This window comes from Euprymna scolopes, chromosome 23 (assembly GCF_053919585.1).
Source record: "Euprymna scolopes isolate OS-2025 chromosome 23, ASM5391958v1, whole genome shotgun sequence".
Lineage (NCBI taxonomy): Eukaryota > Metazoa > Mollusca > Cephalopoda > Sepiida > Sepiolidae > Euprymna > Euprymna scolopes.
Window position 1 is genome coordinate 79,896,100 of NC_136504.1, and position 15,057 is coordinate 79,911,156.

At 35.0% G+C, this 15,057-nt stretch overlaps 1 protein-coding gene across 1 annotated transcript in view; it reads right to left on the reverse strand.

Annotated features, from left to right (window-relative positions):
* Window positions 1-9,985: 9,985 nt before the first annotated feature.
* The window catches only part of LOC145246040 (octopine dehydrogenase-like), a 7,266-nt gene continuing 2,194 nt past the window's right edge, over window positions 9,986-15,057 (reverse strand). The window contains exon 2 of the mRNA XM_080107879.1: window positions 9,986-11,996. Within this exon, the coding sequence (XP_079964005.1) occupies window positions 10,775-11,974 (1,200 nt within the window). The 5' untranslated portion in view covers window positions 11,975-11,996 and the 3' untranslated portion in view covers window positions 9,986-10,774. The remainder of the gene's footprint in view (window positions 11,997-15,057) is intronic.

The window sequence follows — 15,057 nt, forward strand, 5'->3', positions numbered from 1 at the left end:
TACAATACATTTCTTCTATAAAATCCAAGCGTTCCAGATTCGTGTAAACTTGGTTAAGTCAAAGTACACATATACCACAGATATAAGGTGTTGACGGTCCACCTGACGAGGACGGGCGTAGTCACCGGAGACAATTTGTCATTTGTATTTTGCGTACTATATTCGCTACCCTTTTTAATATTTCGAAAACTGACAAAACAATTTATTTTACTGAACTTTAACATTTTACGGTTCTTATGACCGTACTGAAATAATAACGTTATTATTTAGAAACCCATTCTTATATCATAGGGAAGGCGTTTTGTACTCATTCTGTACTTTCACCTTACAATGTAATAAATAAAAGATACCATAAAAATTGAATGTAAGTTTGAAAGCCTATTTAAAAAAAAAAAAAAAAAAAAAATAGAACGGTCCGTATTCTGCATAAGTACATACTTTTACTTTCTAGAATGAATGCTGCTTTTTTAAGATCGACTCTCGATTGAACGGCGATTCTAAGAATTTACAACTATTTTCGTTGCGCCCCCCCCCCCCCGAATGTTTAAAAATATTGAGGCCTTTTGTTTATAGTGGAATTATTGGAAACTTTAATTTTTTTTAGTTTCCATGATTAATCCAAACTATTCCAGACTTCAAGGCTGTTGGAATTCAATTAATCAGATTTAATTCCAGATTTTTTTTCCCAATGTTTTAACTATATCAGTGTTATACACGCAACCGCAACACGTATCTACAGTTTTAAAGTTATAAAATTTTCCTAGTCGGACCCAAATAGCATTTTAACTGACAAATAAAACTTTTTTTTTACTAACAATATATTGTTATTACTGTGGCATTTTATTGATAATATAATAACGTACTACAATTTATTTAAAAAATACGTCCTCCCGGTCCAGATAATCTGATAATTATAAGGCAGCGTTACTAATCATTGAAAACAATAAAATATTTATCTATCTATCTATCTATCTATCTATAAAAGTGAACATGTCTGTGTGTGTGTGTGTGTATGTACATTTCCCTACGCAATAACTCTGTCAATTTTTAGTCTACAGACTCGAAATTTGATATACAGGGTACTGAGATTTGGGGAAATCTACGTGATCGGTTTTCGGCCAGAAATTTGGCTATTAAAGGGTCAAAGTTCAACGATTTGACCTTTGAGAACTCTACAAAACTCCTCCGTCATCTCTGGGTATAAACACTTGAAATTTTAAATATAGGACATGGATCTAACTTAATAACTTTATTTGAACCCAAAACAATAAATTTTAAGGGGTCATAATAGGAGTCAAAGTTAATAAAAAATTGACTTCTGCAATCTCTACCAAATTACTCAGAAAATTTCTGGTCTAAACATTTGAAATTTTACATAAAGGGTATTCAGAGATAGCGCAAGCTTTTTAATCGATTTGGGTCGAAAATTTTTAGTTACCAATATATAAATGTATGTATGTTTGCATGTCTGCCTAAAACTTTCGACAGAGGCGACGGATTTTACCAAGATCAGTATCGTTTTGAAGTTCGACCTTTCATACGACAAATATCGAAAAATTAGCTAAAAACATTAATATCTTCACCTTCAACTGGACACTTTTCTACAGGGGGGGGGGTTTACTTTTTTCGCCGATATTTTTGAAAGTCATCCTCTCCTTTCGATTGTCTAGCCTTAATTTAAACATAAGTCACTTCTGGTTTGGCGGTGCTTGTAACAGCAAAAACGTCAGTTTTTTTTTCACGTTCTTTTCCTCCTTCGCGGTATGGGTTCAAGCCTGCCTTCCTACTACCACCCTTTTTTTTTTTTTTTGCTCAGCATACACATCCAAACACCCGGGCAATGCCGGGCTGAAATGCTAGTACGTATATATTTTTGTTTAACAAATTTTGTCTACCAAACTCCTTCTAGAGTTTTTGGTCTACAGACATGAAACTTCATATATATGTATTTGAATCCATGCAAAACTTTATAGGTTTTAGCCTGGAAATATCGATGCAAAATTGTGAAAATTAAAAAAAAAAAAAAAAAAATGAAATTTGCCAGGTGAAAGTCGAACGCCGGCATTACGAATGCATAACGTAGTAGTTATTGTTTCATGTTTTAATTTTTAGCCTTGCAGTAAACATGTTTTCAATGTCCAGTCATTGACGGCAGAGGCAAAATAAATTGTGAGGTGAACGTTTGGGTTTCGATTCTCGGTGGTGGCGCATGGGTTTTTTGTTCATACCTTTTAAATCATTATATATATATATATATATATATATATATATATATATATATCTTTATATATATAAAAGTGAACGTGTCAGTGTGTGTGTGTCTGTGTACATTTCCCTACACAATAACTCTGTCAATTTTTAGTCTACAGACTCGAAATTTGATATACAGGATACTGAGATTTGGGAAAATCGAGGTGATCGGTTTCGGGGCAGAAATTTTGCGATTAAGGGGTCAAAGTTCAACGATTTTGACCTTTGAGAACTCTACCAAACTCCTCCGACAATTTTGGGTCTACACACTTGAAATATTATATATAGGTTCTTTGGACATGAATCTAACTTAATAACTTTATTTGAGCTCAAAACAATAAATGTTAAGGGGTTATAATAGGGGTCAAAGTTAAAAAAATTGACCGCTTTTTTTTTTTTTTTTTGCTCAACATACACATCCAAATACCCGAGCAGCGCCGGGCACCCATGCTAGTATATGTATAAAAGTGCACATGTGTGTGTGTCTGTGTGTCTGTGTACATTTCCATACGCAATAACTCTGTCAATTTTTAGTCTACAGACTCAAAATTTGATATACAGGTTACTGAGATTTGGGAAAATCTTTGCAATCCATTTTCGGCTAGAAATTTGGCTGTTAAGGGGTCAAAGTTCAACGATTTGATCTTTGAGAACTCTACCAAACTCCTCCGACAATTATGGGTCTAAACACTTGAAATTTTAGATATAGGTTCCTTGGACATGGATCTAACTTAATAACTTCAGTTGAGACCAAAACAATAAATTTTAAAGGGTCATAATAGGGGTCAAAGTTTAAAAAAATGACCGTTTTTTTTTTTTTTTTTGCTCAGCAGACACCTCCAAATACCCGGACAAGACCGGGCACCCATGATTGTTTATCTATAAAAATGAACGTGTCTGTCTATGTGTCTGTGTACATTTCCCTACACAATAACTCTGTCAATTTTCAGTCTACAGACTCGAAATTTGATATACAGGGTATTGATATTTGGGAAAATCTGCGTAATTTGTTTTCGGCCAGAAATTTTGCGATTAAAGGGTCAAAGTTCAACGATTTGACCTTTGAGAACTCTACAAAACTCTTCCGTCAACTTTGGGTATAAACACTTGAAATTTTAGATATAGGTTCCTTAGCCATGGATCTAAGTAAATAACTTGATTTGAGCCCAACACAATAAATGTTAAGGGGTCATAATAGGGGTCAAAGTTAAAAAAAAATTGACCTCTGCGGTCTCTACTAAGTTACTCAGACAATTTCTGGTCTAAACATTTGAAATTATATATAAAGGGTATTAATAGATAGGGCAAGCTTTTTTAAATCGGTTTGGGTCGAATATTTGCGCTACCAATATATAAATATATGTACGTATGTTTTCATGTCTGCCTGAAACTTTCGACAGATCAGTATCCTTTTTAAGCTCAACCTTTCAGGCGACAAATATCGAAAAGTTGGCTAAAAACATTAATTTCTTCACCTTCAACTGGGCACTTTTCTACATGGAGGGGCCGCTTTTTTCGCCGATATTGTCGAAAGTTATCTTCTTTTTTCGATTGTCTAACCTTAATTTAAACCTACGTCACTTCCGGTTTGGCGGTGGTCGTAACAGCAAAGACGTCACGTTTTTTCCCCATTCTTTTCCTCCTTCACGGTACGGGTTCGAACCTGCCTTCCTACTTTTTTTTTACACGGTGGACACCACTTATCAAGGCCCGGAAGCCACTCAGGGATAAGGGTTATTGTAAGTACAGTACGTTAGTGTGGAGATTTGATGAAGTGTTTACTTAAGGGGGCGGTTCATTAGGAATTTGTTTACATTGGACTTGAAGACATCCAAGTTGTAGTCAGGTGGGAAGCAGGCAGACGGAACAGAGTTCCACAGGCGTGCAGTTCTAAGAAAGAAGCTTTGTTCATGGAATCCACGTTTTGATTTAGGCACAGATAAAGAGTGGGGGAAATTTTTGACAGTGGATTCAGCTAGACAGGTGTTTTTCGTGAAAGATTGGCGAAGGGGGACCAGGGATTGGAGTTCAGACGAGCACCTGCCATGGAAATAACGATAAAACAAGGATAGGCTCGCAACGTCTCTTCTGTGGGAGAGAGGTTGCAGGGTAGAGAAAAAGGCATCCTCCACTAAGCCACGAAGTACTCTATCAAGGCAGGATAGGCTGTTTTTATTTTCTCGTGCCCAGATATGGCAGCAGTATTTCATCCTTGGACGTACTTGGCTTTTATATAGATAGAGAATTGCATCAGTAGTGAGATATCTTCTGGAGCGGTAGAAGGATCCCACCATCTTTCCAGCGACCTTGGCAACAGACTTGATGTACGTGTTTCATTTCAGATTAGGAGTAAAGGACAAACCCAGAAGCTTGTCAAAACACGGGGCTTCTCCTAGACGAGAGCCATCCATTTCAATTGATGCCAGATGGGGATCAGAGCGTTGATGATGTAAAGATAGGAGTTTGGTTTTAGATGCATTAAAGGTAACCAGCAACGTCTTCCCCCCCCACTGAACCACGCGCTCGAGATCAGAGGAGAGAGAATCAGAGAGAACTTCGTCATTTACAGCCTTTGATGTGTTGCCTTAGATGGTCGTGTCATCAGCATAGATACTACCACTGTTTTTTTTTTTTGCTCAACATACGCCTCCAAACACCCGAGTAACTCCAGGCTGAAATGCTAGTAACTCATATATTTAGTCAGAGAACATAAAAAAGGTTATCTCTCTTACAACAAATGTAATATTTTTATACATTAATCAATGAGCAAACAAATATTTAAAAAATTGATTTCATTGCATCCCGGACAATGCCGGGTATGAGCAACTAGTATAAATATAAAGATATACCGTCCGTTATAATGTTAGGTCGTTCGATGAATGACCGGTTTCAGAAACATTTATCTATTAAACTCATATGGAATCAATTTATCGAGCTTTTTCAATTGGCTTCGGGTGATCGAACACTGTCAGAATATACTTTAGGAATTATTTTCTTGTCTTTTTTTATCTAATTCATTTTCAGACGGCGTTGCTGTTAGGCTTATCCAATTTCTTACGCGCGCTTTTCTCGATTCCCTCTTAATTTAATTTCTTTGGAAGTGGTTTCGTCCGGACATTTGAAAAGGAACGGTCTTTTTACCATCTCAGCCGATTGTAGGCATTGAGTTTAAATATTTAAACATTTAGAGACAATGTTTTCCTCTGACTCATTCTGTCGGTTCGAGAGACTTTTTTTACTGCAATTTTTGGCGAACTTGTAAAGTCTAAAAGTCATTTCCTCACATTGCGTTTAATACAAGGACTGCGGCAGTCTTTTCATTTGCTGTAAAATCTACCTCACCTAACACGCGAGTGGGTCGCAAATTCGTAACTAGCAGCACAGTTACCCACCATCGGCTGCAACGCTCGAAATTGGGTACTTTTCCCAATGAAACCAACCAAGGTGTCTTTTTGCATGTTTGTGAGTCGTTCAACAGATTTTTTTAAAACCCAAACTAGCAAACCTAGCAGGAAAATGGGTCGTGAAGATTAATAGCTGCGAAACCTACTAAAGTTGCGAGCTTGCATCGGGTAAAACGTACATCGGTTTCTGTTTTTTTTTTCCAACAACAGTGCCTTAAACCTTTGACAATTAGACGTGAGTTATGTTCAACAATTGCGTTCATTGTCCATGGTCATCCTTTGTCTTCATAATTAATCCCTGCTGAATTTTCGAAACCACCTTCGTACAGTTCTTCTTGTGAACCTGCCTCCTCTTAGCGGCCTTTTGAGAAACATTTTAAACGAGCCATAAAAAAAATGTACGTATTTATTTTATTTTTTACCTTTTGTTATTAAACGCGAATATGTTTCAAGACGGTATTCCAAATGAAATAATCGGAAATATGTACTCGGCTTTTGGTATATATTTCTCTTATTTCTTTTCTATTTTGTTTCAGACTGCCATATTGTTTTTGTCTTTCTTTTTTTAATTGTTAAATAGTCATTACTTATCAAAAGTCATCTTCTCTATAATATAAATCTCACCTGTCTGTTTAAATGTATGTATGTATGTATGTACACTTATGAGCAAAGAAAAAAAAATGAGACAAGAGTGAAAGAAGAAAGAAATCTATTTTTCAATATTTTTCCATGAATTTTTGTTAATTTTAACTGAAAACTTCTATTTTGCAGTTCATTATTATTATAGCATATAAGTGAAAAAAATGAATCCTAAAAATGGTAAGACTGCATCTTGGCGAGAATATAAAAAGAATTGCAGGATTAAGGCCATCCAAAATGACTTACAAGCAGATTTTTGATATTTTAAGAAAAGAAAATGTGAAAACATCTCTTTCTGTAGTGAAGCGAATTGGTCAAAGGTTCGAAGTCGAACGCTTGGTAAAAGGAAAATCTAGATCTGGTCGCCCTAGAGCATCCACTTTGAAGGACAACCACATGCTTAAATAAACTGTTTTGAAGAATCGAAAGAAAACTTATGTTGTCTATAGCAAAGAATTAAAAACAGGGGCTGGAAATTCTCTTTTTTAGATATACAACATCTAGACGATGAAAGAAATGGGATTTTCTTCTAAAAGGTGTGCAAAGAAGCCATTTTTATCTAAGAAGAACATCAATGATAGAAAGAGATTTTTCTCTTGTTATGGCAAGAAAGATACAGACTGGTTCAGGAATGTTTTCTGGTCAGATGAATCAAGATTTTGTCCTGTTAGTGATGCTCCTGATTTTCCCGAACGGTGCAATCGAAGAACTGGAGAAAGATTTTCGACAAGTGGCATAAAAATGACAGTTAAACACGGGAATGGAGGGATAATCGTATGGGGAACTTTTACTGCAGTAAGGCAGGACACCGACGCTAGTCTATTATATAAATCTCACCTGTCTGTTTAAATGTATGTATGTATATATGTATGTATGTACGTCTAAAACTTTCGACAGTGGCGACGGATTTTTACGAGATCGATATCATTTTGAAACTCAGCGTCTCAGACGATAAATATCGAAAAAAAGACCAAAAACATTAATTCCTTCGCTCTCAAATGGGCAGTTTTCTACAAGGAGGGGTCGATTTTTTGCGAGCCATGTCTGCAAGTCATCGTATCGGTTGAATTGACATTGCCTCAATTTAATGTCTTGAACTTCTGGTTGCGTCATGGAGTAGCGGTAATTCGTCAGATTTTCTTTCACTTTATTTTTTTTGCTTTCACGTCACGGGTTCGAGCCTGCCTGCCTACTGCCACTTTTTATTTTACTCACCCCCAACACCCGGGCAACACCGAGGACCCAAGCTGGTTCAGGTAAAATCAAGTGACGGTGAGACAACACCGTGCTCATTGGTGACGATGATTAAAATTGGTCAGAATTGGGTTATTTAAAAGGATGGCTCCATCAGAATTTTTACCGCAGAAAGTTATAGAAAAGAAACTCTGCTCGTGGAGGCCTCGTTTAGTTTTAGGTATACAACATAGAAAGAGAAATTGACAGTGGTTGCAGCTAAACGAGTTTTTCTTGTGAACGTTTTACTGATGGGGAAACCATAGATTTGGCAGACAATTGTTATTTTGCTTTCTTTCAGGTTCCCTCCTATTCATCATCACTTGAAAATGCACTTTTCTTGTGCGGATTTGAAAATGCTTTATTATCTCAGCAATTGTAGTCATTTTTAGTTTTGTTCTCGTTTTTTCTTTCTTCAACTCTTTTGATGGTTCGAGTGACGTAAAAATATTTAACTTTTGGTGAAGTCGCATATAATATACTAACGCTAAATAATACAATGATTGTGACAATCTTTTCATGTATTCCCAAACTAGAAAAGCAAGAACGATTGCAGATATTTTAATTTTCGTAAGTGATGCAAATCTATGTTATTGATAAAATAAAATTAATTTTATTACTTGTAGAATATCCATCTCGGAATAGGTAGTCTTCTATTTATATATTACAGTTTTCTTATTTTTTGTTTTCCTTGGGATGGGGCACCCTACCGGACATTCACTAGCTATTTAAGAGACTCTAAACGAGAGACTTTTTAAAGAGTGTAATTGTCTCTTTCGATGCAATCGTTTGTATTTCCCTTGCACTTGGATCACGCGATACAATCGCCAGGTTTTTGCAATTCTTGTTCATCAGTCCGGGTGCTCCTATAATTACTGCAATATGGATTGCATATTAAAGAAACCGCTTAAAGTAATTTTTTTTCCCTACAAATGTATTTATTTTATTTAGAACATGTTTTAGTGTATATTTTAAGCTGGAATAAAGCCACCTCCTGCCATGCATTCTCACAACTGATATTCAAGACAGTAAAAAAATAGCCATGATTACAAAAAAAGCAACGAAAACTGGTTACATGTTCTTGAAACGGTGAATTACCCCGCAATTTGTTTTACGCAAAGAACATATAATGTTATGTTATTGGCTCCCGGAAAATGCCGGTTAGCTTGCTGCATGGTCGATTGTCAGTGTTTAAGTTAGAAATATTTCGATAACATAGAAAAATGTTTAAATAACGGAAAGAATGTAATCGAATGTCATAACTTGAGAAAATATTTACATTAAAATAATTCCCAGGAAATTAACTTTGAGTAAAACGAATTTGATAAGTAAAAATAAACACGGATGACCACGTGACAGATCAGACGATGGTTGTGTGGAGATACGTGTTGATGACGTCATTTAGATGTTTTTGGAGAGATTTATCGAGAGTTGGTAGTCAGAGGAAGAGAGACAGTTCACGGACCGTAGGGGACACCGTCGGAAAATATCGATAGTAAAAATTTAAGACCAGCGTGCAGTTTTCCAGTGGGGAAACGCCGGTAAATAAAGCTGCTGTAAATACAATTGAGACTTCGGATTGTACGAATTTTCATTTGCAGCTTTTCCAATGATCAGTCAAATCAAGATCAACCCATATGAATAAGGTAGGTTTCCCTATTGGCTGTATTCTGCATAAGTACCAAGATCTGGCAAGTCACTTGCCATAAGAACTAAATATCGATTTGGTAGATGCAATGCTATGTAAATCTGTTAGTGATAAATCCGATTGACACACATATGTGTGGGTCTTCCAATCGAATTAAGACTTATTCCCTATATATATTCTATAAAAATTAAATCCGAAACATATTGTTCTTTATTGGTAAACAGTAAAAATCAATTTCTAATAAATTCGAATCTATTTCTAAGAATAAAAAATCCCATTAATTTAATTAATTTAATAATTTTAAAAAATATTTTAAAAAAATAATCAGATAAGATTCCAATTAAAATTTACTTTTAAGAAAATTTAGAAAATGAAAACTTGTTTAGAAATAAATATATAATTACGTATATAGCAAATATTGGGATTTAATTTAGACAATCTGTTATGTATCTTGCTGCATTGTTTGTTGACGCCCTGGAAAAAAGAAAACTTGTACAAGTTCGAACATGTCTCAAAAAGACTTCTTGCGGGTGTCACCTTCAGCAATGACTAATGAACACAATCGTCAGTGGAGGCAAATAATTATTTTCTCAAGCTTAGTAATAAATCTTTGTTTATATTTTATTATTTTAAACAAAAATCTCCCCAAACTTGTGTCAAACGGTGGCAATATTAGACAGTAAGCATATCAATCATGACTGCACGTATCCGGTATTACCTAGGATTTTTTTTTATTTTATATTTATATTTATATTGACTTCTACTCGGTCATATCAGACAGAACGAGAACAAATTACCTCCATAGACTAAATAAAGATTTAAAAAAAGTTTTTTTATTGCTACAAACTCACCACTTAAGGCTAGAAGGCCACTCAAGGATAAAGGTTAAATGTTAGGTAGTTGGTAAGATTATCAATAATAGTGAAACTTTGACAGAGCTTAGTTATTTAAGAGGACAGGTCAACAAAAACTTATTTACATGGGGCTTGAAAAGGACCAAGTTATAGTCAGTCAGGAAGCAGCTCCACAGTATCTGTTCCACAGACGGCCAGTTCTAGGAAAGAAACTCTGTTCATAGAATTTACATTTAGATTTAAGCACAGATAAAAAAAATAAGGGAAATCGTTGACGGTTGTTGCAGCTAAACGAGTAATTGTAACGAATGTTTTACAAGGGTAACCATGTTTGGAGCTCAGTCGAGCATTTGCCCGCATTTTATAAGGTGTACCTGAATGTTAGATGTTACATTAACCGAAACGTAAGAATAACACCCCAGATGAAAACAGCAGTCCGAATTATTCAAATAAATCAAGTTTTTTTTTGTTCTCATCAGCCGCAGTTCAGTCAATCGCTAACTTTTATTGTTTCGCAGCATTGTTGTGAAAACCTCAAAACATAAAATGCTTTCATCATTAGATGAAACCGTTAGTTTTACGGTGAAAAACAAAGTCCATGGACGTATCCGTTTTTACAGACTCATTTTAATAATGAGTTGCTAACTTGTCGCGATTATATAAATTCTACACTATTTAAAACCAAATGTTTTTGTTATACAAGATAAACTAATTTCACAATATCTTCTGCTGCAGACATTGTTTTTTTATTTTTGTAAACCAAAGAGTTCCTCTAATGTATAAAGGCCGTAACGCTGTGGGGCCCGCGTTTTGATGACGTCTTTTCCTTTTAGACGACCGTCAAGTAGGTACTCTTCGCCAACCACTTTCTGGTACCAGAGTATCACTTCATCCATGGCAGGAGTCGGTACCCCGACGATTTCAGCTATTCCTCTGAAAACGCACATTCCAAAAGGCACGTCCTCGATCATAAAACGGTGGCCGAAATCTGGCACAAAGCCGGCATTGACGCTTTTCATCGGGTGGACAAGACCGTCATAAGCCCGGTTACTACGGAAAGCGGTTAACAAGTTTGTTTTGTTCTTGATTTGCCCCTCGTAGAATTTGAAGAAATTTTCTAATAAAGCTGTTACTTTCTTCATATCAGCATTGGGTTTGGTTTCTTCAATGACGCGCGCCGTCTGTAGAATCTCGTCACTCATTTGCGTTAAGAGATCAGCCCCGAATTGATCGATTCCTTGATAAAATAAGGGTTTTTCCTTCAAAGGGACGCCGTCGTAATCCTTCCAACGAGCGAACATAATGGGTGGATGGACGTATGATTTGGCCATCAGATTTAAAGCCATGTAGCTACTGAGAAGATAGAGCGTTGGCGAATCACCGATCAAACCTTGAATGCTGGAGAGGATTTCGTTTGTTGGTTTATTTGTCGGGTTGATTATAGAACAAGCTAAAGATGATTTAGTTCCGAGAATGGTCGCTCTCAAGCCGAAATCATTGATTCTACAAGCCCAAGGAAGTGACTCTGCAGATACAATGATACAATGCCAGAATTTCTCTCGGAAAATATCAAAACACTGAAATTCAAATCCCATTTGACTCGGAAGGCCAACAATAATCACACCTTCTGTTAAGTGCGGTACAATGGCTTTGAGGTAAGTTTCATGACAATAGGCAGGAACTGTGACAATGATGATGTCAGCTCCGGGTACTGCGATTTCAGGATCCTTGGTGACAAAATCAGGTCGAGCTCGGATGTATCTTGTTGAACTGCCCGGGGCTTGTACAACAATTTCCATGTCATTTTCGGACGTAATTTCCTGCCACCTATTGGCTTCATGGTTATAGAGGCTCAATACGCGAACGGCGATCCCTCGGCTGGAAGCCAAACCAGTTATTATATGACCGCCATTGCCTCCACCGCAAACTAAAACTGTTGATTTCATGAGGGAACAGGATTTGGCCTTTCTGAAATTATACAACAAAATGGAGCTATTAATTTTAGTTTTAAAATATATTCGTAGTCGATCTCTCTTAATTTAAGATAAATAATGCATTTTAAATTCGACATTACATTTTTAATGTTTTTATGAAAATGTTTCTTTTTAAATGATAGCCGTGCATTGTGCAGAAAAAAATTCGGTAGTATATAAGCAGATAATGTTTATTTATGGGGCTGAGATATAGAAACATCCACAATTTGAAAAATATCGATTTGTTTTCTTCGTGTGCAGAACCCAATGGAGACCCAAAAACCGTTACGTTGTATTTGCCGATTATTAGCAACCCTCAACTTGCAAGACCACTAGGGATAGGTTTTACATAGAGCACCCGCAATTCTTAAATGGTCACGTGTCTAAGTACATGGGGGAAACATAGAAACAGTCCATGAAATAAGATACAAGTTATACCTAATTTCAAGATCAAACCCCGAGCAAAATTTTATAGCGAATGCAATGGTCGTACTAATTCTGCATGTTTTGACAATAATTTCGTTGGAGCTGCGTCAGCGTCGTTAGATACCTATATACAGTAAAGACAACGTTTTATGTCATTTTATTGATGAAGTGAAAGTTAGAGAAATTAAGAGAAATAATGATATAAGTTTCTAAACTAGGAATGGTTGTCCTGATTCATCCCCGAATAAGCTTTACTCCCAGAACTTTTATTTATGGGGTTGTCTCAAAGACAATATCTATCAAAACAATTCTTAAACTGTTTTTATAATGAAGAGTGCCATCATAGCAAAACATAATCGTACTCAGGGATGATTTCAGTGCAAAGTCACACATTTGGAGAATATAAGTAAACAGCAATAAAACAAAGACTGTTGCATATTCATGATTTAAAATTGGGGGACAAGTTTACTTATGTCAATTATGGTTAGATTTGCAAAAAGATTGTCAATGTTATTAACGATTCCATGGATGTCTGGCAATTAATTTGGTTCACTCTTAGTAAGTTAGCATCTGTAAAATTTATTTGATAAATCGAACCAACGATAATAAAGAAAAATGCAATAATTTAGTCCCTGGTAATCTTCAGGTAATAAATGTTACACCATTTTTTTAAATCACAACCACACTGAATCTGCTGCTGTAAGATTTGTAAGTTGATCTAGTGTAGTTTCTGATTTTTATCTGGACACACACGTACGCATACATAAATTTAATTAAAGGTTTCCGTCACATAATAGAAAATGCGACTTTCATAATTACGACCAGTCAAATAATGTCAACGTTTCATAGTATCTTAGGCGTTATCATGGCGTATGTCCATTTCTAGATATGACGTTTTGTCCGAGGCGTTATCAAAGTTGACTCTGCTTTACCTTTGAAGAGTAAATGCTGTCATTGTCAGGTTTACATAATATCTACGTTCTTTGCTTTATTACATAATAAGCAATGTAATCCTAAAAATGAGTAAATATCATTCGGATTTAATGCAGTTTATCGCTTTTTTTTTTTTATCTCCAGTACCTGTCATAGCTTTGGCTATTGGTGGTTATAAGAACTCATGACGAATTTTTTGATATATTGGCTATGGCATATTATCCAACAATAACAAATACAACAATAACAAATACAACAATAACAAACACAACAATGACAAATACAGCAATAGCAAATAAAACAATATCAAATACAACAATAACAGATACGGTAATAACAAATACAACACTAACAAATACAACAATAACAAATACAATAACAAATACACTTGCTGCGTATTTTATTTTATTCAAATTAAAACAACGTTTTTATTCAACTCTCATTCTTAAGGTTATTCTCGCGTTACCTACACACAGTTCAAACATTTTAAAATACAACCGCCAGATACAACGCGCAGCTCTATACAGACTTCTTTCTCCAAATTTACAACATGGCAAGGAAGAAGAAATGGAAAAAAATAAACAAAACAACACACTGAAGATGGAGTATACCTCCGATATATATTTGTGATAAATTTCAAACAAGTAAAATATTTGTTTATTTTCCTAATATTACGTTGTGATTTGGCTTTCAAGCGCACTTGATGCGTATTTTATTTTATTCAGTCTATATATTGTTTTTATTCAACTTTTTAAATTTAGATAAAAAATAAACGTGGGAAAGTAAGTAGCTAAGCCAATATTGGAAATTTTGAATTCTAACGTCCATATTTCGTATGATAAAAGAAAACAAAAACGTTCCTTTCGTATTAGAAACGCGCAACGTATATAAAGATATTGGCATTTATGTTTTTTTTTAAATCAGTAAACTAGAGTAAGTTTTATAATAAAGAAGAAATGTTGATGAATAGTTTCGTTCTTTCCTTTTTCATTTTCGATTGTGTTGGATTATATATATATATATATATATATATATATATATATATATATATGAGATAGAAAAGTAGTTATCTCAAAGTATTTATAAAGTCTGATAGCAATGCAGAAAAATTGGAATAGTGAAAAACGTTTGAACAAAAACAATGGAGGAAAACATTTGAGTAAGGAATCTTCAGAAAATCTTTTCATTTTAAAACATCGTTCACATATCAAATCAGTAAATATGAGACTTATTGCTAAATGTTAATACATTCATAAATATCCATATACCACACACACATATTATATATATATATATATATATATATATATATATATATATATATATATATATATATAATATTCTATATATATTATCTCATTTATAAAACTCGCTATGTGTTGTCTTTCTGTTTGTCTCCATTTTTTCCCAAACTATATCTCCTCTGAAACGGTAGGTCGCAGAATGGTGTGAGACTACTCAAATGATTATATTTTTCGTGTGAACGTTTTTCTAGGAGGGGGAGGTTACTCGGTTAAAATAGTTGCTAAGGGATAAAATGGGTCAAGGTCGAAAAAATTACAATTTATCAATCATTAAGTCGATTTCAAATGTCTTCTACACATGCGCAAACATTTCTACGTTAAATGAGAATTGTGTGTTAATATAAGTTTATTTTCAGCTTTTCGTCACCCGAGCGATAGTGGCTTGATCGATAA